General features: G+C 33.1%; 2 protein-coding genes across 2 annotated transcripts in view; both read left to right on the forward strand.

Moving 5' to 3' along the window:
- Nucleotides 1–27084, forward strand: LOC136029089 (cystathionine beta-synthase-like). The gene is made up of 4 exons (XM_065707149.1): nt 1–130; nt 7990–8137; nt 24517–24623; nt 26915–27084. Exons 2-4 carry the CDS (start codon nt 8007–8009, stop codon nt 27067–27069), a joined length of 393 nt encoding a protein of 130 aa, XP_065563221.1. The 5' UTR covers nt 1–130; nt 7990–8006; the 3' UTR covers nt 27070–27084.
- Nucleotides 1–27318, forward strand: part of LOC136029082 (endoplasmic reticulum lectin 1-like) — a gene marked incomplete in the record, with an annotated part of 524377 nt that overhangs the window by 251773 nt on the left and 245286 nt on the right.

A 27318-nucleotide genomic window follows, 5' to 3' on the forward strand; every position in this document is an offset into this window, starting at 1 on the left:
GAACGCACTAGCTCACAACAAGGTCGCCCGAAAATGCCTGGTTGGAAAGTGGAAAAAAGTATTAACAATATCAAATAAGAAGAATAAGAAGATACTCATTTTTGTTTTAGGAGCTGAAAGGTTGATTAGACATTGAGGGTGTTCCAGGTGAAAAATCAAGTAACTTTAAAGTAACTAGAGAAGTTACTTGAATTTTACATTCAGCAGGAACGGCTTTTGAAGTAACTAAGGTCTTATTCAGATAGAAAAAAATATTACGACCAAGATTTTGATAACATTTGTTTTAGACTCATTTAGTCTGAATTTAGAATAACTTCCTGTGCATAAGTACTTGTAAATATTGTAGCTGAGGCCACCGACCAGTAGAGGAAACTCTTAGAATATTTTGGAACTGATCTTGAAATCAACAAAATTAGATACACTCTAGGGGTGTATGAATAGGATATTCTAGGCTAGTTGCATTTTTAAACTTGTTTGTCTTGTGTATAGTTTAAATAACGTAACCTCTTGCCAAGATAGCAAAAAGTAGCTAAACTAGAATTTTACCACAATTATTTTTTCTGCATTGTTTCCTGATTGATTAAGCTAGCCTAACCTATATCTTAAATTTGACCCACTGTATAAAATTGACCTACATTGTTCACAAAAAGAAAAGCAGAATACTGCATAAATAATTTAATGCCAAATTCATTATGGAAAGGTATTAATTTTGCAATAAATCTGTGGGCATTAACATAGATTTGGTTTAAATATCCTGTTTCTATATTAATTTCAGTGCATTAGTGTCTGAGATAGCATACAGTAGTGTTGATTATTGAAACTCTTTGGCTTAGGCCTATCACTTTCTTACATTCAGTTGAACTATTAAGGTTAGAATTTTAGACTAGGCTAGTTAAAATTTCCAAATGATGGCCTTTTCACTAGGCTATCTTGAAAAGTATTTGAGCTTACTAAATGATTTTTTAATTATGGATCTGCATCAAATGAGAGGGAGTTCTCCTAGATTTGGCAAAATACTTTGGGAATTTTCATTGAAATATATATATTTTGGTACATCCATCAAGGAACCCCTCTCCTCAGATTTTCAAAATAAATTCCCTTCCCCCTCCCATTTACAGTTTTGTAAATTAGTGCCATTTGTGAATTAGCATAGCAGAAAGACTGGTTTTGTCCTGGATTTTGTTTTATTTTATACTTGACTGATTTCAGCTTATTCATAGAAAATTGTAAGGGTTTCATGTCTTCATTTCTATGGAATTTGTTTTTTTATTTATTTGCATAATTTTATAGTATTTGCTTATGAATAGGTTAAACTTGTATCAGATCAAAGGTATAAGCTATATAAAAAATGCCAATTTTTCATGATAATTAAAAATGTTTTCTTGGGCATTAATTTGTGAACACAGAACATTTTGTCGTTAGGGCAATATGATTTTCAGAAACTTGTTTAATAACCAAATCAGGCTCATAATTAGGCCCATGACCTAAACTTAACAAGCGAAAGAAACAAACTTGCAGGTAGGATTTAATTTAGAGTAAAGTGGATGACATATATTTGAAATATTCAGTTCACCAAGTTTAACCTTTATAAAGCAGAGTAGTCACAACACAGTTTTCAGTTTACTGTATTTGCTTCTAATTAAATCTAGGCTTTCTTTGAGACCACAGTCCAAGATAAAAATGATTTATTCAAAGCCCAATATAGGAACAAAATTTTACAGCCTCCATCAAATATTCCAAAATTCATGAAAAATATAGCATAGAGATGGGTGCATAAAAATTCAATGGCTGATTTAGGATTTTTCTGTGAAGGGAAATTTCTCTCTTCTGATGGCTGTTCAAAAACTATTGTCTTTTGATAGGTAGAAAACAAAAATAACTGAACCTATAGACTTTGTATGCATTCCTTTCATCTCAAATGCTTGATACTCTTCAAAACACTCACTAATATTGAAACAGATATCTTACAAAATCCTAAAATATCAAATAACTTCAAAAATTCAATAGATTATCTCAGCTAGAAACAATTTTAGATTTTACAATTTTACAGCTTTTTTCAAATCTTCATACAATGAACTCTGCCAGTGGTACATCAGAAATGACACAACATTATTTAGTTCTACAGTTGCTTATTGATGAAATAATGGATACTAATGTAGGATCAGATGAAAATGAAGAAAAATGGTGGTAAGTTGTAATATAATATTCAATTTAATCTTGCAAGTTATTATTTTTCTAGATACAATCTTGTATATTCAGGTATGGACAAAGTTCCAAAGCTGCCAATAGCACAATTAAATAGAATTCCAAAAGCTGCTGACACTTTAGCAACAACTGCCAAATAGCATTACTACTTAGCTACCCCATTTTCTCCATTGTGGGGTATATGTATAAATGAATGTTGGAGTGGAGACAAGTATTATGTTGACTAATAATTTGTATTTTTTTTTTTTTCATAGAGACAGTTTTTTAGGACCAAGAAAAAAGGATTATGATTTTATTTAAAAATACATTATTTTGTTTTGCTACCAAGTCATTTATTGTTGTAACCTGCAATTATGATGTAATTCATCATCTTGTATACAAAGATGTCATCTTGTATACAATCATTGTGAGTCTTTATTTTGATGTGCATGTTTGAAGAAAAAGTTTACCATATGTATGGACCAACTAACCCAATAGGAACATTTTGACTAAATACCTGACAGCCTGTACAACCAACAAGTCTCTTTTTGCTTCCTGGCTTTTGGCTATGGTCTGTTTTATGCTTTCTATTTAGCTAATTTTGTTTTGCTGGTTAAATAGCAGAAATATTCTTTATTTGACTATGTTTTTGGGTTTAGGCTATTTTATGGTTTTCATTTAGTTATTTTCTTTTTTCCCGAGAAAGAATGTTGGTTAAATAGCAAAAATAATCATATAGGCTACATCACCTATCACTGTCTTTGTTGAATAAACTTCTAATTTCTTGGAATTAATTTTTTCAGGTTTGGCATTAATAAATTTACTCATAAATAACATTGGCCTCCAAAATTACAGTTTTGAAAATTCTATATTTTGCCAAGTTTCATGCTATTTGATATGTTAATTCCAAAAATGGTTCCCATCATTCCCATAATGTCAGGATTTTCTTGAAAAATACATATTATTTTAAACAAAAACCAATTTGAAAAGAATGAAGTTGCCCAATTTCTTGTATACTATCTGGTAACATTAGTTTCACCCAAAGTCAATAATTTGTTATTTCTTTATATTACATAGAAACAGTTTTTTAGGACTTAAAAGTTTCTGATTTTATTTAAATGACCCTTGTGTTTCAAGAGTTAAAGAGTTAAGACAAAAGGTCAAAGTGTAGCATAAAGAGCAGAGTATTGTGGAGGGGAAATCAAATCACATAACTTTTCCTAGCTAGAATTTCCTCTTTGTGGAGAATTTTTCCTGCAGAAAATTCTCCCATCAAATATTTTTTGCCTCAGAAATGCATTGATAAGCATCTTATCATTTTGGTTATGGATGCAGTTGTTAGCTTGTTGCAAAATTACAAATTTCTGATGGAATGTAAACATTAGCTTGCTTTTCTGAATTTACAACAAATTAGTGCAAACATAAATGCTTAATTTGGTGGTGTCCATTGTAATTCTGAGTAACTTGGAATATCAAGGATAATAACATCTTTGTTTTATTATACTTGACATCTAAAGTTTGTGTTTCCAAGATTTGTCAGGGGCTAGTAGCTACAGTAAATTCTTAAATGATTCATAAATGAGGGTAGCTTCCCCCTCCTTAATAACTCATTTTTCACCCTGAAGTTTTTAATATCTTATAAAAGTTTCTTAGGGGCCATTTTCATAAGGATTCAAGTTCAACTAAAATCCTTGTGAAACCAACATAAAATCCTTGTGAAATCAACAAAAGATGGATAAAATTCATCTTTTGTTCAACTTAGAGATGGGCTTCATAATCCAGTTAAAAATGCGGCAAAAAACATAATCCATCTCAGTGATACCTTAACTCATATAGCAAATTTCAAGCAGAACTAGCTTAGCCTACTAGCAGTTGTCTTTCATTTTGGAGAGGCCAGGCCACCTAAGCAAAGGGTGTATTGTCATTACAAATGATTTTGCTGAAATGAGCTGGTGGAAAACTATTAGGAAAGTTACTGTTTAGAGATTAGGATATCACAAAATTAAGCATTCAATATGCTTGTTTGTAAATCTTAAGTAAATACAAACCCTGTTGGAATTTTGTTGATATCCATCTCACAATTAGTGTGTCTAAAGAAAGTTTCCAAGGAGCATTCAGTTGTCAGCATGCATTTTATCTTTATTGATGTTTAAAGAAAGCAATAGATATACCTGCTGTAGCTGATTAGTAATAAATAACTTGCTGCCTTTCTGCATAAAAATGTGCATTTTTATGTATAATGTATAGCTTTTAAAGTCATTAATTCCTGAGAAGCCCCTTCTCTAGTTATGCCAGCTTTATGGGTAGTAAAGCCTTTTTAAAATAATCTGAAATAATTCTTTAGGGGTCCTTACCAGTGGCTTTCCTTTCTACTGCAATTAGTAATGGGTGAAATATATTGCAGTCACTAAAAATTTACAATCTTACCTATTTTACCACTATTAAGTTGCAAAAGGGGTGAACTAAATATTTACCATTGAATTTGCCACAAAAGAAATTTCTAGCTTCAAGAAATTCAATCATGCCTTTAGAACAAGGGATCCTAAGTTAGGTCAAAGTCTTAAAAATGTGCTTCTAGTATAAGTAATTTGTAAATAAAATTTTTTATCTTTCTAAAAATGAGACAAAAAAAATCCTGCAGAAAAGAAACAAGAAAGATAAATAAAGGAAGAAATACCATGGATGCCCATGAAATGTAAGATAGAAATGAACAAAACTTCAATTATGCATCTGTTTTCTTTAAACAGACAGGAGGAATAAACCTCCAAGCTTTGACAAATTCAATCTCACTATTGGAACCAGGTATAAGACTAATTTCCAGGGAATGAAAACAGTAAATCCCTGGCTTTTCTATTGACACAGGCAGTGAAGGGAATAAAAACACATTTATTGTTCTGCCTATTTGTTCAACTTCTCTGTCTGTTCTACAAATTCTGTATTATATTTATTTTGAAAAAAGGCAAAATGTCATAGATAAGATTTATTTGCAAAACAGCCTGCAGGCCATCTCAAACACATGCAACTTTATACAAGCACCTGATTCCAAACAACTTAAAAAAGCAAACAAACTTTCACACTTTATGAATTCAGAAACACCCATAAATAAAATCTTACCAAGCTAACTCCTCAAACATGATTCCCTATGCTTAATCCCTAAACAAAGATTAAATAAAAAAAAACTAGTTTTTTAAACTGAAAGTAAGGAGCAATATTAAAACTTAAAATGAACAGAAATTACTCTGTATATGAAATAGGTTGTCCCCTCTGCAATCCCTCACTCTTTACGCTAAAGTTTTTAATTGTTTTAAAAAGTAGAATTGTGGCAAAGAATCAAACTTTAGCATAAAGAGCAAGGAATTGCAGAGGGGACAACCCATTTCATATACAGAGTAATTTCTGTTTGTTTTAAGTTTTAATATTGCTCCTTACTTTCAGTTTGAAAAACTAGTTTTTTTATTTGATTTCTGAACATTTTTGAATTAATGCATTTTTGATTTTGGCTCTCCGCACATAAATTATTAAAATGAAATTTGCATATTAATTTTTTTTTGGCTAAACGGCTTTCTCTTAGTTTTGATCAGATGATTTTGAGAAATAAGGGGTGGGGAAGGAGACCTAGTTGCCCTCCAATTTTTCAGTTACTGAAAAAGGCAACTAGAACCTTTAATTTTTAACAAACGTTTTTATTAGTAAAAAATATACATAACTTAAGAATTAACTTACATAACAAACTTTTATACTCTTATATTTTTTTTTATTATGTATATGAGGGGGTTTGTCCCCTTATTAATACCTCACCTTTTATACTAAATCTTAAGTTTTGTCCCAATTCTTTATGAATGACCCCTGAATCAGAAAGGCTGTGGAATAAATAGTTGAAATTACCACCACTACTACTATATCATCTACAAATAATATACATGATAGCCTGAACCAATCCAAAGATAAAAATGGGGCTCCATTATTTTTTCATAAAACTGTCTAAATCATTAACAAACAAGGAGAAAAGCTTTGGGGATAAAGTACATCCTTGTTTAACACCCAAATGAGACATAACTAGTCTAGAAAATTTCCCCATCACCTTTACAACAAACTTCACCCTCCTATACATAGCTGCTATTATTGCTACAAAACAAGACGGCAAGCCTATTTCTAACAGGCTTTCAATTAACAACCTCCTATTTACTGAATCAAAAGCACTTCTCAGGTCTAAAAAGATACAAATAGCCAACCATATCTCCATCTCAATATTTCCAAAGTAAAAATATGGTCAATAGTGCTGAATGTCAATCTGAATCCCACTTGTACTGGACTCAGTATTTCCTCTTTATCTAACCAATCTCTTAGCCTAAATTCCAAAACCTTATTTGCATATTAGGGGAAGGGGGGTGGGGGGTGCATTATATCAAATACCTAACCTAACCATCTCTATATATAAATATTAATTTAAATGTAATTGCATCATAGTTTGTTTCACAAAAGAACCTAACTTTACTTATTGAGTGTGTTCTGAATAACACACAAGTACTAACAACCATATTGATGCATAGCTTAGATTTTTCATTATGCATTGATGTATACAATTCTTCTCAATTCCTATTTTGATAGCAATACATGAGGGTTTGAGTTTCCCATTATTCTGCATAATTGCATAGCCTACTAGTTTTGACCCTATTTTCTAATGTAGCAAGAAGTTAGGCCTATTTAAAAAAGAAAAAAATTATATGCTGACCAATGGTCAGCATTGCACAGCAAGTGATATCCTGATTTGATGTCTGTAGCTGGGAGTGTTACAAAACATTGATTCTTCATTTGAGTACAAAAAACATTTGATTCTTCTTAAGTTTTTCCTCTAAATTTCTCAAGGTAGGCTAATCATTATAGTTAGGTGTACTGTGGCTAAGCTTACAGAGTCACACCATTGACCCTTATCCCAACCAAAATAACAGCAACACCAGGCCTTAAACTCCTAAGATTAGGTTTTCAAGCCTGGAGCAGCCTACAAGAAACTTTGCTAGGAGGGCTCAAATGTATCTATAAATTAATATTAAAAAGTTGTTACAGGCTACCAATAAACTGCAAAGTTTTTTGAAGCACTTCAATGAATTACAGGATTCAATCTAGCCAAGGCTAGCTCAAGTAATTATCATTGAATGTTTTAAATCAGCTTCCAGAGTAACACAGTGTTTCTTTCTGTCAAGTGGGATTGAACTTAGCTTTCTTTGAACTATATACATTTTTTTCTGGACAATTAGACCTATTACTCACTCTAGGCTATGCCACCTCAACAAAACAATTTACCACTGACTTTGGATAGGCTAGCAACTGTCCAAGGATTACAGGAATTTAATTAGAAGCTTCCTAAAGCAAGACCTGAAGACTTCACCCCAACAAACTATTCAACCAAGCTTCTCTAGATATGCCTAGATCACATTAATGCTTGAACTTTACCAATGAATTTTTTTGTAAAAATCATTTCAAGGTCAAAATAAGATTGTTTACCATCACTGGTTCTTTGAACAATTGCAGTTCCATTTTCTTCCCTGCATAAAGGCTCATGGTCTTCAAACTTTTGTGTTAGCCACTATAAAAGTTTTATATATTATTCTGGTGATGATAATGATGTTAAGTTACTTAACTAAAGATGCTCGTTAACTATCTTTAGTAAAAGTTACTGAAAAAGTTACTTTGAAGTAACTTTTGTGTCGTTCCAGCTGCTAAATAGCATCAGCTGGAACGGAAAAAGTTACTTTTAGTAACTTTTCCGTAACTTTTAGTTACCTTTTGTCGCAGCTGGAACACGCTCATTAATAGGCATTGTTATGCCATCAGAAGAAGCAAAGCCAGTACTAGGTTCTGAGCAGCCACTTTTTGTCCGTCCTGACCTTCCATCTAAGTGTACATGGCATATTGGTGCTGACCCTAGTACTTCACCCCATTCCAGGAAACATCTGTAAGTGGTCTAGGCTTAGTTTTTCTGGGCTAGTCAGTCATTTAGTAACCTGAAATTTGATTGGCTCTAAATGTCCCTATAAAACTAAAGTGTAAAAATATTGGCTGCACAGAAGGAGACTTGGTCAATATTGGTATTACTGGAACAATTGTTTGGGGTCTTGAAACTATTATTAATAGATGCATTTTTCACTTTTTGAACATCTTTCCTCTCTTTGCAAAACTACTACAAACTCACCATTTTGGAGTTATTCCAGCCCAAATATTCTTTTATTTATACATAGAATTTGCAATCATTTCTGTTTTTGTTGATCAGATATTTGAAATTGCAAATCTGTACTAGTTTAGAAACAAATTTGGGCTATTTTTTTGCACATTAGGTGGGTGGGGGTAAAGCAAAGCATATATTAAATATGTAAACTAACCATTGCTGTATTTAGTATATGCTATGCTTTACCCCCCCCCCCTAATGTTCAAATATATAATAACTCCATAATGGCAAGTTTGCAGTAGTTTTGCAAGAGAGAAAAGGTGTTCAAAAAGTCAAAATTCATCTAGGCCTATTATCAATAGTTTCATGATCCAAAACAATTGTTCCAGTAATACCAGTATTGACTTGAGACTTAGGCTAGTGTACTTGAACAAAATGAAGACACTTTTAGATTGCTAATTTTTGTTCTTTTTCATTATTTTGTTCATGCCCTGAATGGTTCATTTCCAGTCTCCCCTTCTATATTGTCTTATATAATCTGCAAAGTGAACATAAAATAAAAGTCATATCATCATAGCCTATTCCTGCTTTTTGGCTATGCTCCTTTTCAGCATAATAGTCACTACCCTGAAAATACATCCCTCTCCTAATGGATGCATGCATAGAATTGATCATATATTTGTTTGATAGTCTTTCCATTGATATATCAATGGATGTAGACATCATCTTGTCTTAAGGGGGGCAGCCAATTCTGTGATAGAGAGGGTGGTGGCTATTAAATGTGTCCCTAAGTCCTGCATATTTAGGTATTTAAAAGCTGGTCATTTTTATTTTGCTAAAACTTAGCCTTTACCATTTTCCTTGCCCTGTTTTTCCTGTAGGCTATACTATAATAGCCTTTACTAGATCTACTAACCTACTTCCAATTTCCAGCAAACATAAACATCAGAAAGGAGATTTGACACAAATCACAATATGGTTAGATAAAAGATTCTTGTCCTAATAATTCAATTTAAAAGTTAACAGTTACAAAAAATTAAGTATAAAAATAAGTGGTAAAATTCTAGTTTAGCTACTTTGCACTATCTTGGATAGGGGTTAGGTTAGGAAAATGACACATTCAGTAATATATCCAAGGCCAAAAGCATGCTCTGAGAAGTTATTGTCAAGCTTCCATGTAAACCCTCTTCAGATTTCTAAGCCCTAGAGTCTTGCCTACTTAACAGGTCTACAGCCTACCTATTGAAATTTTGAAAAAACATCATTTTATGTTAAATTTCAGTCATGAGTTTCTTTTTGCTCTGGTTTTAGTTCTGGAAATACAGTTACTGTTATTTGAGTAGAATTTTAAGCCATATTAATTGTTTTTTTTTCTGAATTTATGAAATGTATTTATTAATCTTTGAAATCTCATAAATTTTGGTTGTGAAGCTGACAAGTTGTGAAACAGTTTTGTTGCATTTCATTTAAGCAGAAGACATATTTTGCAAGATTTCACTTTTATAACACACCAATGTTTAAAGGGCATCAAAGGTAAGGGCCCTCTAGAGAGAGGAGCAGAGGTAGGTACTTCAAAATAACTTTCTAGGACATACTTTAGTCTGTAAAGCCATCCCTGAAAGTTTCATTTTCATAACCTAACCCCTTTCCAAGATAGCCAAAAGTAGCTAAACTAGAATTTTTGGGGACTTCTCTCCCTTTCTCTTTTTTGCATGCTGACCAACAATCTGTATTGTGCAGGTACTAATCTCTTTATTAAATGCCTTAGGCAGGAGTTCAATGCATAGTTAAGAGGAAATGATCCAAAACTGTATGGCTGCTTCTGGTGGATAATAAAAGATAGAAGGCAGCATATGGTTTTAAAATGTCTGGCCTTGATTGGTACTTTTATCAAAAGTATTGAATTAGATAATATTTTATAGTGATTAAGTAAGGAATTTTATCCAATATTTATCTAAGGGCTTACAGCTAATTTCATATACTAGAAAAGCCATAAACTCATGTTGTATTCTCTTATTGTTTGCCTGTCTTTGGTAGCTTCCAGGATATGCCACCTTCACTGGTTTGCTGTTAGTATTTTTTCATCTCAAAGGATGGCAAATTTGCATGTGTGGCCACAATATCCAGTGTTGGTTTGGCATACTTTACCAAAGTAAATATAAAGGGTGAAGGCAAGCTCAAAACCCAAAAATTGATCAATTCTGGCATTTTTTAATCCTGTCAAACCAGTAGGTGAACTGAAATTCTATTTTTCTGTTAAATTTCATTCAAGATAAAATGCTTAAAAGTAAAACAGAAGAGGAAAGATATATAGGTGGTTGGGATCCAGAAAGATGAAAACAGCAGTTTTTTCTGTCTTAGTTAGCAAAAAGTCACTCAGGTTCTCTGGAAGTGTCATGAGGGTCCCTAGAGGAATCCTGCAAGGCTATATGAAATATGTTGACACACTGGATATCCCTCTACAAAGTCTGGACCTGTGTTTCTTAACCCCTTGTTACAAAACATGAGTAATATTTACAGAGGAACAAGAAAAAGGACTAAAAACTTGCTATATTCCCTGAAGCATGTAAATTTGCATTCACTTATGGTGTTACTAAGAATATAAAAGTACCAGAGAACAGGAAATGCAAAGGTAGTAGTGGATTCAGGGTTGTTGCAGTTGCTAGCAACCTAGTAAGAGATGATCACATCCAATACTAAGAAATGTAATTGCATGTAACTCCTAAAAATAGTGTCAGATCAAAACAAGAATCATACTATAAGAACTATAATATAGAAAAATGCTATATTACTAAGCACTCAAATGGATTAAGTTAATGTATTTTACAGACCAGGCCTATCAAGAAGTAAAAATCAAGAGAGCCAAATAAAATAGCAAGAAGCATTATCATAATGGCGAAGATTATAGTGAAAAAAATAGTTGAGGGAGCCAAACAAGAGATCAAGGAGCAATATCACAATGATAAAAATTATAGAGAAGCAATGATTGAGAGAGCCAAACAAAAAATCAAGGAGTAGTATCATAATGATGAAGATTACCAAAATTTTATATTAAAGAATGAATTATTGTAACTGAGTCTATATTAATTGAAATATCAAACTTACAGCATTGAACAAATTCTAGCCTGTCATAAATGAAATTTTTTATTTTAAATAGCTTTTTCAGAGGTTGGTGAATAGAAAGCAGAACTGAACAAAAGTGAACTAGTTTATGGGTTCAGTTTTTGATCTCTGAGTTAAGTACTCAGCATGCTTCTACTTTACCAAGCTGTTATTGCCAGTGAGTATGATCAAAATGGCCCATTATGTGTTGCACAGTAAAGTTCTTGATGAGTTTTTTAGGCAGAAATTGGTTCTGTGGTTTTATTGATTGCCTTAAAACTCTTCTCAGTAATAACACCAGAAGGTGCAAGCTTATCACAGGTAACTGCTTTCAACCATCACAGTGTAGAAGCTTTCTTTAACAACCTAGAGCAAGGGCCACATAAGCACATCTTCAGACAACAAGGTATTTGGAATGCTGAGAAATTGGGTCTGAAAACATCCACAAGCCTAGTAAAATCATTGCACAGATATGCCAGAAGTAAGTAGGGAAAGTCATGTCAGCAGAAAGAGATCAGTTGCCCACAATTTGTGCTAGTGTTAATGCATTGTTAAGTCCCTCCTCTACTTATTTCCCCAGAAACCATCATGATTGACTCAGAAAATACTTCTGGCTGGATGACTGCCTCTCATTTGGTTTACTTGCAGCATTTTATTAAACAAGTTAAACCCTCCAAACAGTTAACTGTACTTCTGAAAATGGACTGCCAGATCAGCCAATACACTGTTGAATTGCTTGATCTAGCTAAATAGAATTGTGTTCTACTTTTAACTGTCTCTCACCACACTACTCACAAACTATAGACTCCAGAAAAGGTAGTTATGGGCCACCTTAAGGCCTACTACAATGAGGAAACTGCAAGTTTTATGACTGCCCATAAATGTTAAACTATACCAGTTTGTAACATTGCTGAGGTACTGAAGAAAGCATGTCCAAAGGGTTTTGCTCCTAAAAATATAATCAGTTGAATCAGAGCAAGTAGTTTCTACCCCACCAACATAGATGTCTTCAAGGATTATGAGTTCCTCCTGTCAATTGTTTCAGATAGAGTGCCTACCACATCTAGAGAAGCACTTACCAGGGAAGTTTCTGTGCTCAGTGTAAATCTTGTGCAACTTTTAGACTCCTTTTTTGACATAGGCCCTGAGACAGGCACAGCACAGGTTCTGCCTCAAATGAGAATCAAAGGTCAGCAGATGATATGTTAAAAGGTATGGTCCATGTAAACTCCTTTTCAGAAAGCTCAACAGGAAAAAAAATGTGAAAAAGTCAGAAATGTTCACTGACACCCCTGTGAAAGAATGTGTTACTTCTGAGATAAAAGCTGTATCTGCATAGAAAGACTTAGTCCTAGAAAAGAAGTCAGAGAAGTAAAAAGGCTTGTTTCTTGTCACAAGAGTTGCAGTTGGAGTGACAATTCTAATATGGACAATCCTGTCTACAACAGCTCTTCAGACTGCAGTACGGATGCTGAAGATGAGCCCCCTACCAGCAACTTCCAATTTGACACTGAGAAAGTCGTAGCTGGTGATTACTTTCTGGTTGAGTTGAAGACCAAGAAAGGGAATTCTGTTCAATATATTATCATTATCAAGAAAGTAGCAACTAAAGAACTTAGGGTCCACTTTCTGAAGGAGACTGGAGCAAGAGACTTTGCACTAACTGATGAGATGTGTATTGTCTTAAAGACAGAAGTTGAAATGAAACTGCAATCACTGGCAATTGGAATTCCAAGATTAGCAGAATGACTCACTTTTGGTGTTCATCAGTCAATTTATAATTTAAAATTAATACTCTTTAGTTTTTTTAAACCTTACTGAAATTCATTTTGTAGTTTTTATACTGGCCATATTCTTTCTTCATTTTATTGCAGAAAAACAAGTTTTTATGTTCCCCTGGCCACTTTTCTGTTTCTTTTGTGAGGTGGCCAAATGTGCAAGAGATGCTTATACCAGTACTGGGGTGGCCCAGGTTTGGCACTCTTGACCACTTGGATAGAGATGTATCCAGGGGGAAAAGTGGTGAAGTATCTCTAATTGTCTTTTTCAAGGATGGTATTGAATGAGTTACCTTTGCTTTGGCATACTCATCAACTTCTTATTGCTTGAGTCAATTCCTGGAGAATTAAAAAAAAAGTCAAAGCCTGTTGATTACAGGCCAGTCTCCTATCTATGTACTAGACCAAAAATAAATATTGAATTTGAAATGTAGGTATTGATATCAGGAACAATATTTGGAAATTTCTGTTCATTTTCAGCTTTTTCAACCATCTACCAGGTAAGTCCAACTGAAAAATTCCAACATATGAAAGTTCTTGTTAATATCTAGCATAAGTTTGAAGTTCTAGGGGGGCAGCTGCCCTGCCCCCTTCCCTCCACCCATGGATTCATTTTTCGTAAGACTAGTTACTTTTGGTTAACTTGGAAATGTCTAGTTAGCCTAACATGAATGACTAACCTAGGGTAAAGGCACTGATGATTCAACAGTATAACTTTGGAACCACTCAAAATTCTACTTCAAAACAGAATAACTCTGTTTAGTTGTGACTTGGCACACCAGCTCTTGGAGCCATCATTGTATTTAGCAATGTAAAACGTGGACACTATATCCAGTACACCCAGATAAGAGAAGAAAATGTGATTAAATCAATTTCCTGTTTTTGGCACAAAATGAGCTCCTGACAATTTTTTAGCTATTTTATAATGTTCAAACTGTCATTACTTGGTTATATTCTTGCAAAAAAAAAAGTTAGGATCAGCACCAATGCATCAAGATACATCTGCTCTTAAACTGTAGCCACATTGTTTTTTTCTTGACAAAATTAAATTAAAATGACAGAAAATTTATGTTCTTTCTGCTGAATTCAAACATAGATATTGGCTTCTATCATGAGATTCATTTCTTTTGAAAATGTCTTGTGGCAACCTTGTTGAAATTTTTGACAGACAGTAAAAGGTCATGTTAAAACACAGGTGACTCAGTTGAAACTTCAGTGAACATGAGAAACAGTTGGTGTCAAAATTCAAGGTCCTCTGATAAAAATATAGTTGTCAAATTTATGGGTACTTTCTCAACAATGAGAGATTTTGATGATTATTATTTTTAATAATATTTTGCATGAAAAAGACATTTAAAGAATTTTTTTTTAAATCATAGTTTTACTGATTTGATGATAGATTTTCCCATCATATGTGGAACTGCAACTTGGCCTCATACCATTTTCATATTTTTAAGCATTTGCTTGGTTGATCATAACATCCTAATTCATTTATCACTGAACAACTTTGAAGTAGACTCTCTCTGAGTAAATTCTGTATATGTTTTCTTTCAAAGAGATACCAAGCTGTTAAAATACAACAATCTTCTCTCTGAACCCCTCCCTGCTTAGCCTGGAATTCCTCAAGGAACCTTGTTAGGACTGCTCTTATATTTAGTATTGATTAATGAAATTGGTAAGAGATTCTCTTGAAGATGTTAATATTTAGATGACCTGACAATCCTTGAAGTATGTCATAGTTATATCAAAAATTACCCTATCAAAATCCTACCCTTATTTTGGATGAAGGTAAGAATTTACATATGAAAGTAAATTCCATTAAGTCAAATAGAATGACAATAAATTTCTTAGAATTCTTGAATTTTATTCATGTTTTCTTAGACCCTATCCCACCCAAAGTACCAGTGAAACATGTTAAACTCATTGATGTTACAAATTTCTAATGATCTTAAGTAGGATATGTATATTTCAAAGATTCTGGATTTTCTAGACAAAGGATAGTCAAAATTATAATTTTAAAAGTTGATTAAAATGGCAGATTAACTTTGAAATCGCTAAATATTGACAACATTTTCACTGTCAACAACAAAGAAATCTTGCGCATTTGGAGATGCTATTCTTGTGGTATATGTGCAACACTATGAAAAAAGAAGACTCACATGACCTAGGTCACATGATTACACCTTATATGATTTAAGATTATCCCATTTCGTTAACATACTTGAGGCAATTTTTTCAGTTTTTGCTTCCACTGTGTAAATGGTGTTTTATACATTTATATATTAAACAAAGTTGAAGAGAAACAAAGAAATAAAATAAAAAAGAATAGGCATGTTGAATTCACATTTTTTTCTCCAAGACAGTGGAATTCCACTGTCTTGGGATTTTGTACTGTTCTGTCAAATTTGTAGATGAACAGTTAGATTTCTAGATTTTTTCCCTACATACTGAAAGCCTTTTAAAATCAAAAGTCTTTAAATTAAGCTCTCTGGAGTAGAAAAAGTTTTTTCTTGTTTAAAAAAATTGTCAAATCATCAGTGCCTTTACTCTATACTGAATACTGGGGGAAAAAAATACCAGGGTTGAAAACCATTATGCAATTGAGCAAAATTGCGTAAAACTCAAACCCTCATATATTGGTACCAAATAGGAATTGAGAAGAATTGTATATGTCAATGAATAGCTAAGAATCTAAGCTATGCATCAATGCTGTTATTATTAAAGTTATTTAAGATCATAAACTTGAAATTATTAGTTTATTTACTTACATAGAAGGACCATTTTTGGGAATACCAATTGTATTATTTTGATGCATATATCCTTTCAGCGTTTCAGTTTTATTCACCTACTAACAAAAATCTGCCTGTCTTCTGATTCTAAAAATATAACACTTATTACTTAATATTTATTCTATAAATCACGAATATTAATTTTATTTTCTTTTTCTTTTGTGGAAACTGCTGCTAGCCTTGGAATTGAGAATGAGACTAAGAATAAAAACACATCTATTACTACCACACATATCACACATCTTCAGTATAAACAAGGAATTGCTAAGCTTAAAAGAATGCGCAGAAAGAAAAAGTTTGGGAAAGGTTTTGCTCCTGGATTGACTCCAAAAGTGCTGCAACTTAAGTCCACCAATATTTGAGCAGGCTCAATGGCTTTAATAAACTAGTGGAAAATGGGAATATAATAAGAGGTACATTCCGAGTGACTACAAGAACAGAACTGATTGCAGAGCTGTACAAATAAGACATCATAGGATGAACCACAAGATTTTGTGTTCTTTCAAAATCCTACTTACATAAGCTGTCCTTTGAAAAACTCTTCCTTTTTGAAGAGATGGAGTGGACAATTAGAATAAGCAACCGGATGTCTACTCTTGGACATGATGACATACATATAAAATGGTTTACACAAGTTCTAGTAATATTTAAACATGCACTTCTGCAGATTTATAATCATATATGGACCCATCATAATATTCCAAGATCATGGACAATACCCATAGTAATTCCCATCACTAAACTTAACCAGCATTATAACAATATCAAATCTTATAGACTAATTTACCAACTAACAATATTGGGTAAAATCCTAGAACAACTGATGCTAGTCCTAGTCATGTTGAATGCTTTCTAGGAGTAAATAAACCCTATCCTGTTGAGCAAAGGGGATTCAGAAAGGGGCATTGTTCATAGGACAATATTGCTTGTCTTGAACACAGTATACTTAATTTCTTGAAGCAAGGACATTCAACAGTTGCCTTACTTTTTGATGGTAGTTGATGCCCTTGAGAGTGTCATTCATAAGGAATTACTTGAGGTACTCATGAATATTGACTTTACTATTAGTTTTGTTAACCTTTTCAAGTTTTAATGTCGCTCCTTACTTTCAGTTAAAAAAAATAGTTTTTTTTATTTAATTTCTGTTTGATTTTGGCTCTCCGTACATAAATTATTAAAATGAAATTTGCATATTAATTCTTTTTTTTTGGCTAAATGGCTTTCTCTTAGTTTTGATTGACGATTTTGAGAAATACTGGGTGGGGAAGGAGGCCTAGTTGCCCTCCAATTTTTCGGTTACTTAAAAAGGCAACTAGAACTTTTAATTTTTAACAAACGTTTTTATTAGTAAAAAATATACGTAACTTAAGAATTAACTTACGTAACAAACTTTTATATTCTTATATTTTTGATTATATATATGAGGGGGTTTGTCCCCTCGTTAATACCTTGCTCTTCACACTAAATCTTAAGTTTTGTCCCAATCCTTTACGAATGACCCCTGAATCAGAAAGGCCGTAGAATAAATAGTTGAAATTACTAAAAATACTTTAGCATAAAGAGCGAAGTATTTATCTCCTCCTAAATACCCCACTCTTTATACTAAAGTGTTTTTAGAACCCCTCATATGCGTAATAATCTCTGTTCGTTTTGAGTTTTAATGCTACTCCTTACTTTCAATCGAAAAAACTTTTTCATCTTTATATTTTCATTGTTTTTTTTTAATACCAATGCTAGAAAATCCTGCGCCCTTTTCATTGAATTTCTCTTCCCCCATGAAATATTCCTCCAAGGAAAGATCCTCCCACATAGCCCCCTCCCCTGAACCCCATACTCAAACCAAAAAAATCCCCCTGAAAATGTCGGTACACTTCCCAATAACCATTACTGTATGTAAACATTGGTCAAAGTTTGTAACTTGCAGCCCCTCCCCCAGGGACTGTGGGAATAAGTCATCCTCAAAGACATATTTATCATGGTTTTTGACTATGCGGAACAAAATGGCTATCTCAAAATTTTGATCCGTTGACTGGGAAAAAAATGAGCGTGGGAGGGGGCCTAGGTGCCCTCCAATTTTTTTAGTAACTTAAAAAAGGCACTAGAACTTTTCATTTCCGTTAGAATGAGCCCTCTTGCAACACTCTAGGACCACTTGGTCGATACGATGACCCCTGGGAAAAAAACAACAACAAACAAACAAATAAACACGCACCCGTGATCTGTCTTCTGGCCAAAAATACGAAATTCCTCATTTTTGTAGATGGGACCTTGAAATTTTTTCCATAGGGCTCTCTGATACGCTGAATGCGATGGTGTGATTTTCGTTAAGATCATATGACTTTTAGGGGATGTTTTCCCCTATTTTCCAAAATAAGGCAAATTTTCTCAGGCTCGTAACTTTTGATGACAAAGACTGAATTTGATGAAACTTATATATTTAAAATCAGCATAAAAATGCGATTCTTTAGATATATCTTTTAGCGTCGAAGTTCCGTTTTTTAGAGTTTTGTTTACTGTTGAGCCGGGTCCCTCCTTACTACAGTTCGTTACCACAAACTGTTTGATATTATCCAGAGACTGGCTATACTAAAACGGCTTGTTAATCAAATAGTTTTGTGGTAACAAACTGTAGTAAGGAGTGACCCGGCTCAATAGTAACCAAAACTCTGAAAAAACGGAATTTTGATACCAATAGATACAGAAAAAGAATTTGATTTTTATGCTGTTTTTAAATATATTAGTCTCATGAAGTTTAGTCTTACCCATCAAAAATTTTGAGCCTGAGAAAATTTGCCTTATTTCCAAAAAAAAGGGGAAAACACTCCCTAAAAGTCGTAGAATCGTAATGAAAATCACACCATAAGATTAAACATATCATAAAACCCTATTTTAGGGGTTTCAAGCTCTTATCTGCAAAAATGTGGAATTTGTAAATTTTTTTTGCCAGAAGAAAGATTGCAGATGCGTGTTTATTTGTTTGTTTTGTTTTTCCCAGAGGTGATCGTATCGACCCAGTGGTCCTAGAGTGTCGTGAGAGGGTTCATTCTAACGGATTTTAAAAGTTCTAGTGCCCATGTTAAGTGATCTAGGGACGGGCTGCAAGTTATGAACTTTGCCCATTGTCTGCATATAGTCTTGGTGATTGGGAAGTATACAGGCATTTTCAGGTTTTTATTTTCTGATGGTCGGGGGAGGGGTTACGTGAGAGGATCTTTCTATGGAGGAATTTATAATGCGGAAAGAGAATTTCCATGAAGGGGGCGCCGAATTTTCCAGCATCATTTAAAAAGCAATGATAAATTAAATTAAGAGAACAAGTTTTTTCAACTGAAAGTAAGTTGCAACATTAAAACTTAAAACGAAGAGAAATCATTACGTATATGAGGGGGTTCGTCCCCTCCTCAATACTTCGATCTTTACGCTAAAGTATTTCCAGTAATTTCAAAAGAGCTATTTATTCTAATTAAGCGGCCTTTGTGATTCAAGGGTCATTCTTAAAGAATTAGAAAAAAATTCAAAATTTAGTGTAAAAGAGCGAGGTATTGACGAGGGGGCGAACCCCCTCATATACCTAATCAAAATATACGAATATAGAAGTTTGTTACGTAAGTTAATTTGTAAGTTACGTATATTTATTACTAATAAAAAAGTTCGTAAATACAATTATGTTCTAGTGGCCTTTTTAAGTAACCAAAAAATTGGAGGGTAGCTAGGCCCTCTCTCCCGCCCCTTTTTTCTCAAAATCATCTGATCAGAACTTTAAGAAAGCCATTTAGCCAAAAAAGTAAAATTAATTTGTAAATTTCGTCTTAATTATTTATGTACGGTGAGCCACAATCAAAACCTGCATTGATTCAAAAACGTTCTGAAATTAAATTTAAAAAAGTTTTTTTTTAACTGAAAATAAGGAGCAACACTAAAACTTAAAACGAACAGGAATTATTCCGTATATGAAAGGGGCTGTCCCCTCCTCAATGCCGCGCTCTTTACGCTAAAGTTTGCCTCTTTCTCACAACTCTACTTTTTAAAATAAAAAAAACTTTAGCGTAAAGAGCGGTGCGTTGAGGAGGGGACAGCCCCTTTCATATACGGAATAATTCCTGTTCGTTTTAAGTTTTAATGTCGCTCCTTACTTTCACTTAAATAGTTGTTGTTTTTTATATTTAATTCGAAATGAGGCTCGTCACCTAAAACAATGATTAATTTTGATAAGGTTTATATAAGAGAAAAGATGGAATATGACATTCAGTTTTTTGCTAACAGGTCCTCACATATGCTGAACATGCTAGAGACATTGCAAAACTCTCTAGTCTGTATTGGAATGGGACTTCGTAAGTACACCCCACTTAATAAAATGAGAAATTTGTCAGGGGTCAACCCATTGAGGTAAAGAGCTTACCTTCAGAGACGACAGTATTTCATCAAAATACAAGTATATGGTAATCAATGTATACCAGAAAACTTTTAATAAACCTCCTCATATGAATTCTGTATCTTGTTCCTCGAATTTTCATCTAAAGGAGTTTCAGCTGTCAGTATCCCAGACATAAACCCGAATATCCCCCCCTTCCGATTAATCGTCTTTATTTTCTGCAGAATTATTTGCAGTACGACTTGTATAAGATGTTTTAATTAGTCTGGAGACATCTACAAAGAAAATACTGCTCCTTAATCAATTCATCTTTTAAGCCAGATAAATTATCATGCTGATAAGCATGACCTGAAAAATATCCACCGAAAGATTGGCTATATGTTTTGAAGCAGATTCTCTAGTGTATTTCTTCATATTCTTAGTCATAAAGAAATTCAACATAATAAAATGACAGATAATTTTGCAAACACAGCAGCTGATATCCCTCCCCCAAGAAATGAAAGAACCATGAATTTTAAAACTAGATACAAACTAGAAATATTTACTTAACGCCAATCTTTTCAACTGGGGAGTTCACCTCACCTCTGTACGCAGAAATTGCCATTACATATTAGAAAATGCTCATCATGTTCTCTTTGAATGTAAGGATTGCAAATTCTTATATCATTTGAGGCTCTTATTAATTGCTCCCTTTCACATGATTTTGAAGCCACAATTTATAAGTTGATGATAATGATTTAAAAAAATGTCATTATTGCTAGCATCATGTTGGTTTTTTTCAGCTTGCAGACATGTTTGAAAAATACTTAAAATTACCCAATAATCAGAGGAAGTATTCCAGGAAATTTGAAAAAATGAATGGATCTCTTTATGGGATCCAAATATATCATAAACATATGAAGAAGAATGGACATCCGAAGATTCTTGGAATTTACTCACGCCAAAACGTATTCTGGAACATATTTTCCAGTGATGCCCATCATTTTGCTCTTTCTTATCTAATCTCATCTTCTCAAAAAGGCATTACAACTAAAGGTCCAAAGAAAAGCTGTATTATACCTTTGCATGAGAATGGAAACAAGGAACAGATTTAATAACTCCCTCCTCCTATCTTTCAATTTGATCAGTTATTTTGAAGATTTGTGAAAAAATTTACATGATAAATTAGTAAATTTGCAAAAGAAAAGGGAATCGTCTCACCAAAACAATATGAATTTTGGAAAAGGCACTTGATGGTTCATGCTATTACCTGTGTTATTTGATGAGTGAAAGAATTCCTAGATAAGGGTTTTTACTCCTCAGCTTTATTTATTGACTTCTCAAAAGATTTTGATACAGTAAATAGTAATTTTCTAATTAGTAACTTTAAGAAATATAATTGTGTTGCGGAGCAACACTACTGCTTTCGTAGTTTTTTTTTTTTTTTTTTTTTTTTTTTTTTTTTTTTTTTTTTTTTTTTTTTTTTTTTTTTTTCACCGCGATCAGCGACCTGTAGCTCCGAAGTGGTAAGAGTTAAAAATTTGAGATTTTTCAGAGGGAAGGGAAACGTGAAACAGAGTAAAAAAGTTCCAGAGAAGTTCCTAAAATTTCTAACAGTTTTCCATAAAAAAAAATAAAACGGTTTTTTTCTTAGAAACTGTGCGTTCGATGTTTGGCGTCAAGTTAAGACGACCCTAGCTTCGGAAATAAACTTGTTAGAAATACAGTTATGCTGAACTCATGTAGAACTTTGATTTGTCTCTTCGAGAACCGGAGCACAAAATTCCGTAGCTCTTACAGATTTCCCGGAAATAATTCCGGAAAAGTCCATCTCGTTCCGATTTTTTTTGGAATTTTCTCAAATTTTCGAATTTGATGTTTCTTATATTTTTATTGGGTAGTGCTATGAAAAGTATGCAAGAAGAAGTGAAGTGGTCTATATACCAAGTTGCTTCGTTCTCTAAGAAATAATTTCCGAAGTTTCGACGTTCTAGAGGTAACTTCTGTTCTGGACCAGTTAGAATTTTTTTTCCAACGCGGTTCGACAGGCCTCGATCTCCTAACAACTGGAGCTTACAATAGTTTCTCCGAAATAAAATTCCTTCTTTGGGTTTTTCTATTTGGAAGTTTTGTCATGCCCTCGGGGCAATTTAAATTTTTTGGTGAATTTGGTTTGTTTTATATTTTCCTAGTTTAGACCATCAAAAGTTAAGCAGAAAACTTTAAGACGTTATTTCCGTATCTCTTTCAGATTTCCCGGAAATAGCAACTGTGTCCCGTAGGGCACAGTTGCACGTGTTGCTCCGCAGCTGTGCCCTAAGGAACAGGGCACAGTTGCTGCAACACTTCCCGTTGCACAGGCAACGGAGGTCTAGTTTTCCACTGTGGATTGTTTGTTGGATTCAGTCATATATATTGTAGAGGTCACATGTGGTTATGGTCGGAGCAAAAAGATCACGAGAACAGATAATAACTTGTGGAATTGTACAGGGGTGAATTTTAGTACTCGCTCTTTACCTTATATATACTGCTGATATAGGAAATTTGATGATAGGAAATTTGAAACCCTTTTTTAAAATCATGGAAAACACGCTGAATAACCTAATGAAATACACTAGGAGTAACCATTTCCTCATTAATATTTAAAAAAAATTCTAAAATACTTTTTAAATACTTTAAAAAAATTCTTAAAAATACTTAAGTAATTTTAACAATTGATAGATAGGATTCCCAATTTTTAATACTTAGGTGTAATCATTGATGGATTATTGTCATAGAAAGAACATGCACATTCATTATCTATAAAAATTGCTTGAGGAACCGATATTCTGTGCAGATTGAAAAATATCCTCTCTCTAAAAGTTTTGTGAGCCCTTTATTATACTCTTGTTTTTGTTATATTCAGTAATGTTGTTACATTTGGGATATTTCTTTCAGCTATAATCTAAAGAGAATTCAAACCATACAAAATTGTGCTGTAACGTCAATTTATTTTAATAGATTTAAAAAAATATATTTTAATATAATTAATATCTAATTAATTAATAATATCTAATTTATCTAAATCTCTAATTTAATATAATTAATATTTTAATATTTTAATTAATATCTTTATTTTAATAGATTTAGCTAAAGAAGCTTTTCTTAAATTCCAGCTACTATCAGTAAAACGAATTGGCCTCTTCTAAACTGCTGTGTTCATGTATAAATACATATATGGTCTAATACCCTTGGGACTAACACGACTTGCCTTCTTTCATTAATGTATATCATGCTTATCCAACTTTGTAACCTACACATTTTTCTCTGATTTTGGATACTTTTCACATACTTTTTTCATAAAATATATTGGAGTGAAATTAAGGAACACTATTACGCTAGAAATAAAACATTTTGTTTCAGTTCCATTATTTTGATATAATTCTATAAACATAACACGCATGAATGGTTCTTAGCAGGGATCTCCAATGAAATATATATTGTGATATTAATCAGCGATGTATTAGTAAGAATGTTCGACGTTCTCTAGGGTCTAACGTTTAGGCCCCAGGGATCATTGATAATCCTCAGGAGCTTTATTCTAATTATGTTTTCTTATTCAATAAAGTCAGGTCGAAGTTATACAAATATATAAGCGATTCTGTGGCAAATGATTCCGTTTTCATTCATAATTGCTCTCAGTTTTCGCTTTGGGATGAAAGGGATCCTTTTTTATGCAAATGAATCAACTGGAATTAAAATGTTCATCTTAAGATATTCCTAAGGTGGTTAATTGGAGGAAACAAGTTTTAGATAATAAAGAATAGCCTATCTTAAGTCTCTTATGAAGACATATGAGATACAAAACAAGGCATAATATAAGGAGAAATATTTGTTGCAGTTCTATTGTATTACTTCGTTAATCTGTGAAATCAGCATGGCTTAAACAGATGAGCCTTTCCAGAAACAAGTACATTTCAATGGAAGAAATATCATTATTGTAACTATACATTCTGAGGATTTGTACAGAAAAACAAATTAACGCGTCATCTTTGACTGCTGTGGCCTCTTTTCAAAAATTGAATTATTCCTGAAACAATGCTTCGTGTTTTTGTTTTCCATGTGATAAAAACCAAACGAAAAATAATCTTCGATTATTTTTTTTTTCAGTCAAGAACCATTGAAAATTCTTCCAAATATATTAAGTCATGTTGGAAGGACACCACTTGTTCGGCTTAATCGGATTCCCCAAAGCATGGGTATCAAATGTGAAGTTTGTAAGTTATACATTTGATTTAACAACATAAAAAATTGCAATAGTGTTTGGATGACAGTGAAATAACCAGCATTCCATTTTGTAAGGGTTCAGACCTCTTTTGGAGGAGCGTTGAAGTTCTAACTATTGACAGAATGTTTGGCTGAGTAATTTCTTCATATTGAAGGGGCTTGTCGTCTTCCTATCACTTTGCACCCCAATCAATCTCGAGCCTTGAGGAGACTACTAGCACTTATAAGTTAGAATTAAAAATTTGGTACACAGTTCTTCCGACCGCTCAATGCTTAGTGGCGCGGGGAAAAAAAAAAGAAAAAAAAACATGGAAGTTATAAACATCTTTACTTAGTCAGTGCTATTGCAAAACAAGTTGATTTCATTTAAATATAAATTTAGAATGATTATTCGAATTTGGAATGATTGTTCTTTGCATGAAAATAGAGAGTGATACTAAAACAAAACAGATATAAATTATTGAATTTTGAGTGCCTGCTACCCATGTCAACTCCCCTGCTAAATTGTTGATGTATTCTTCGAAAACATTATACTGAACATGTAGTAAAGTGTAAATTAATGTTAATTTTAACTTCTTTGTATAAGATATGTCTTTTAAATTAAATCGTGATTAGTTCAAGTTTGCTCATTGCAAATAAATTAAAGATTACAATTCTACTACTTTCCTTGAGTGTCCCTTTTGGAACCAAACTCTGTTTCCACTACTACATTGAAAGAGCATTGATTTAAAATCAAGTTATTTGATGTTTTGTATTATAATGCTATTTCTGGAAAGTACCCTTCTCTCCTAAACCGAAAACCTCTTCTACTCTGAGCCACTACTAAAAATGTCGGAGATTGTTTTGTTAGCTGATTATCATTAGATAGTGCAAAAGCTTTTGTTTCCATCTGGGTTTTGTTTATGAAATTTCATACATGCGACGCCATAATCTGTATAAAGTTTAATGCTACAACAACTTCAAACATAGTTTGGATTTGCATAACAAACCTACTTTTCTTTTCAAAAATGGGGGTCCATTTTAGGGGCTTACTCGATGCTGATGTGATGTCAGACGCCTTTTTAAAATCAATAAAAATTATCTTTGGAATCTTTCCAATTTCTAAGGCATTATTAATATTGTAAACTAAGTGATGGATAGTATTTTTTGTTTAATGACCTATTATCTATTAAAGTTGATTTTCTGTGTGTGTATTTTAATTTAGCACTCATTTACAATATCTAAGCTGAAACTGAAGAATGTCTTTAATTTCCTTTATCCTGTTATTTCTCTTGGCGTGGTCTTATCACAAGAAACCCAATAAAATGCTTGTCGGAACTTTGTTCGAATAGATACGATACCATCTTTTGAAAAGCTGTTAAACACCTCAACATGTAGGAATTGCAGTAGTTAGCAGCCTTGGCGTTGATGTTCAGAATAGATAGAATCTGTATGTGATTTAACCACCCTAGATACATGTTTGAAAATCAGGGGATATTCCCTAAAAAATGTCAGATAAAGCTGTTCAAAGTCAATTCTTCAAAGCCAAAAGATTTAAGAATTACTATCTCTTCTTTTACTTGTTCTATACCTGCCTCTGAAATATTGGTTTTTACTCTAAAATTATTGGGTGTTGCAATCTCTAATTATTTGAAATGAGATTGTCCTGGTAGTGTTGTTTTGCAACTTGGAAATACTATGACCTCTTCCACTAAACTAGTTAATAGATTCAAATGTTATAAGTTCTACTGTTTGTGAATTTTCCTCCCTTCATGCTCTCAATTATTTAGTGCGTCAGTTCTTTTTATCTCTGATAAATCGTCAAGAAAAGTAGTCAATTCTGGAAAGATACCTAGGAATTTTCTTCAATGAGGTTAAAGTACTGTATTTGGAGCGTTAACCTCGTTTCGCTTAAAATTTATTTCCTTAAAAACAAAATATTCTTTGATTTACGTGTAGTATTCTTTATAGCCCTTGGTAAAATTCACTGCTCCCTAAGAACTCCTCTCTCTAACCCCATTTTTTTAGTTATGCATAACAACCAAAGTTGACTCAGATGCAGCTTGTGGCAGTCCCTGGGAAATAAAAATTATCTCTGTAGTTGCCTATCTTTACAATCTGAAGCTCCTTCTTTATTGCTAGCAAGACTCTCAGTTCTGAAGTGTAGTTATAATAGCAAAAAAAAAAGGAAAAAAACGGCTTGAGTGACCGTGTCAATAAAATTGCTCACCCAAATGGTTCTGAATTTATGTCATCTTAAATGCCAATCCCTGATTCTTATCTTATCTTTGCTTATTTGCAGTGGTAAAATGTGAGTTTTTCAACGCTGGTGGAAGTGTCAAAGATCGTATAGGAATAAGGATGGTGGAAGATGCAGAAGCATATGGAAAAATTAAGCCAGGTTACACTCTTATCGAGCCGACTTCTGGAAATACAGGTTTGTCTTTCTCTTACTAAGTTGTCTTGGTGAGTATTGGAGATTATAGTTCTCAATCAACAAAATACTCTATGAATTGCAGTTGCTTGACAGTTGAACACACGGCACTCGTTATGCTACATCATTTATTATCACGGCTAAAGAATTGGCACTAGATTTTGTTTAAGTCTCCTCAAATATATAGTGTTAGATTGGAGGTATATCCATGATACCAGTATTGAAAGTCGTAAATTCTAACCAATAAATGTCCCTATCATCTTTCATTTTAT

This window comes from Artemia franciscana, chromosome 7, assembly GCF_032884065.1.
Source record: "Artemia franciscana chromosome 7, ASM3288406v1, whole genome shotgun sequence".
Lineage (NCBI taxonomy): Eukaryota > Metazoa > Arthropoda > Branchiopoda > Anostraca > Artemiidae > Artemia > Artemia franciscana.

Bases quoted from the DNA above. Each gene is read 5' to 3' on its own strand.
- LOC136029089 (XM_065707149.1), top strand. From the start codon at position 8,007: ATGCCATCAGAAGAAGCAAAGCCAGTACTAGGTTCTGAGCAGCCACTT. The intron at 8,138-24,516 runs GTAAGTGGTCTA...TTTTTTTTTCAG, and splicing joins CCCCATTCCAGGAAACATCT to TCAAGAACCATTGAAAATTC. The intron at 24,624-26,914 runs GTAAGTTATACA...GCTTATTTGCAG, and splicing joins GGGTATCAAATGTGAAGTTT to TGGTAAAATGTGAGTTTTTC.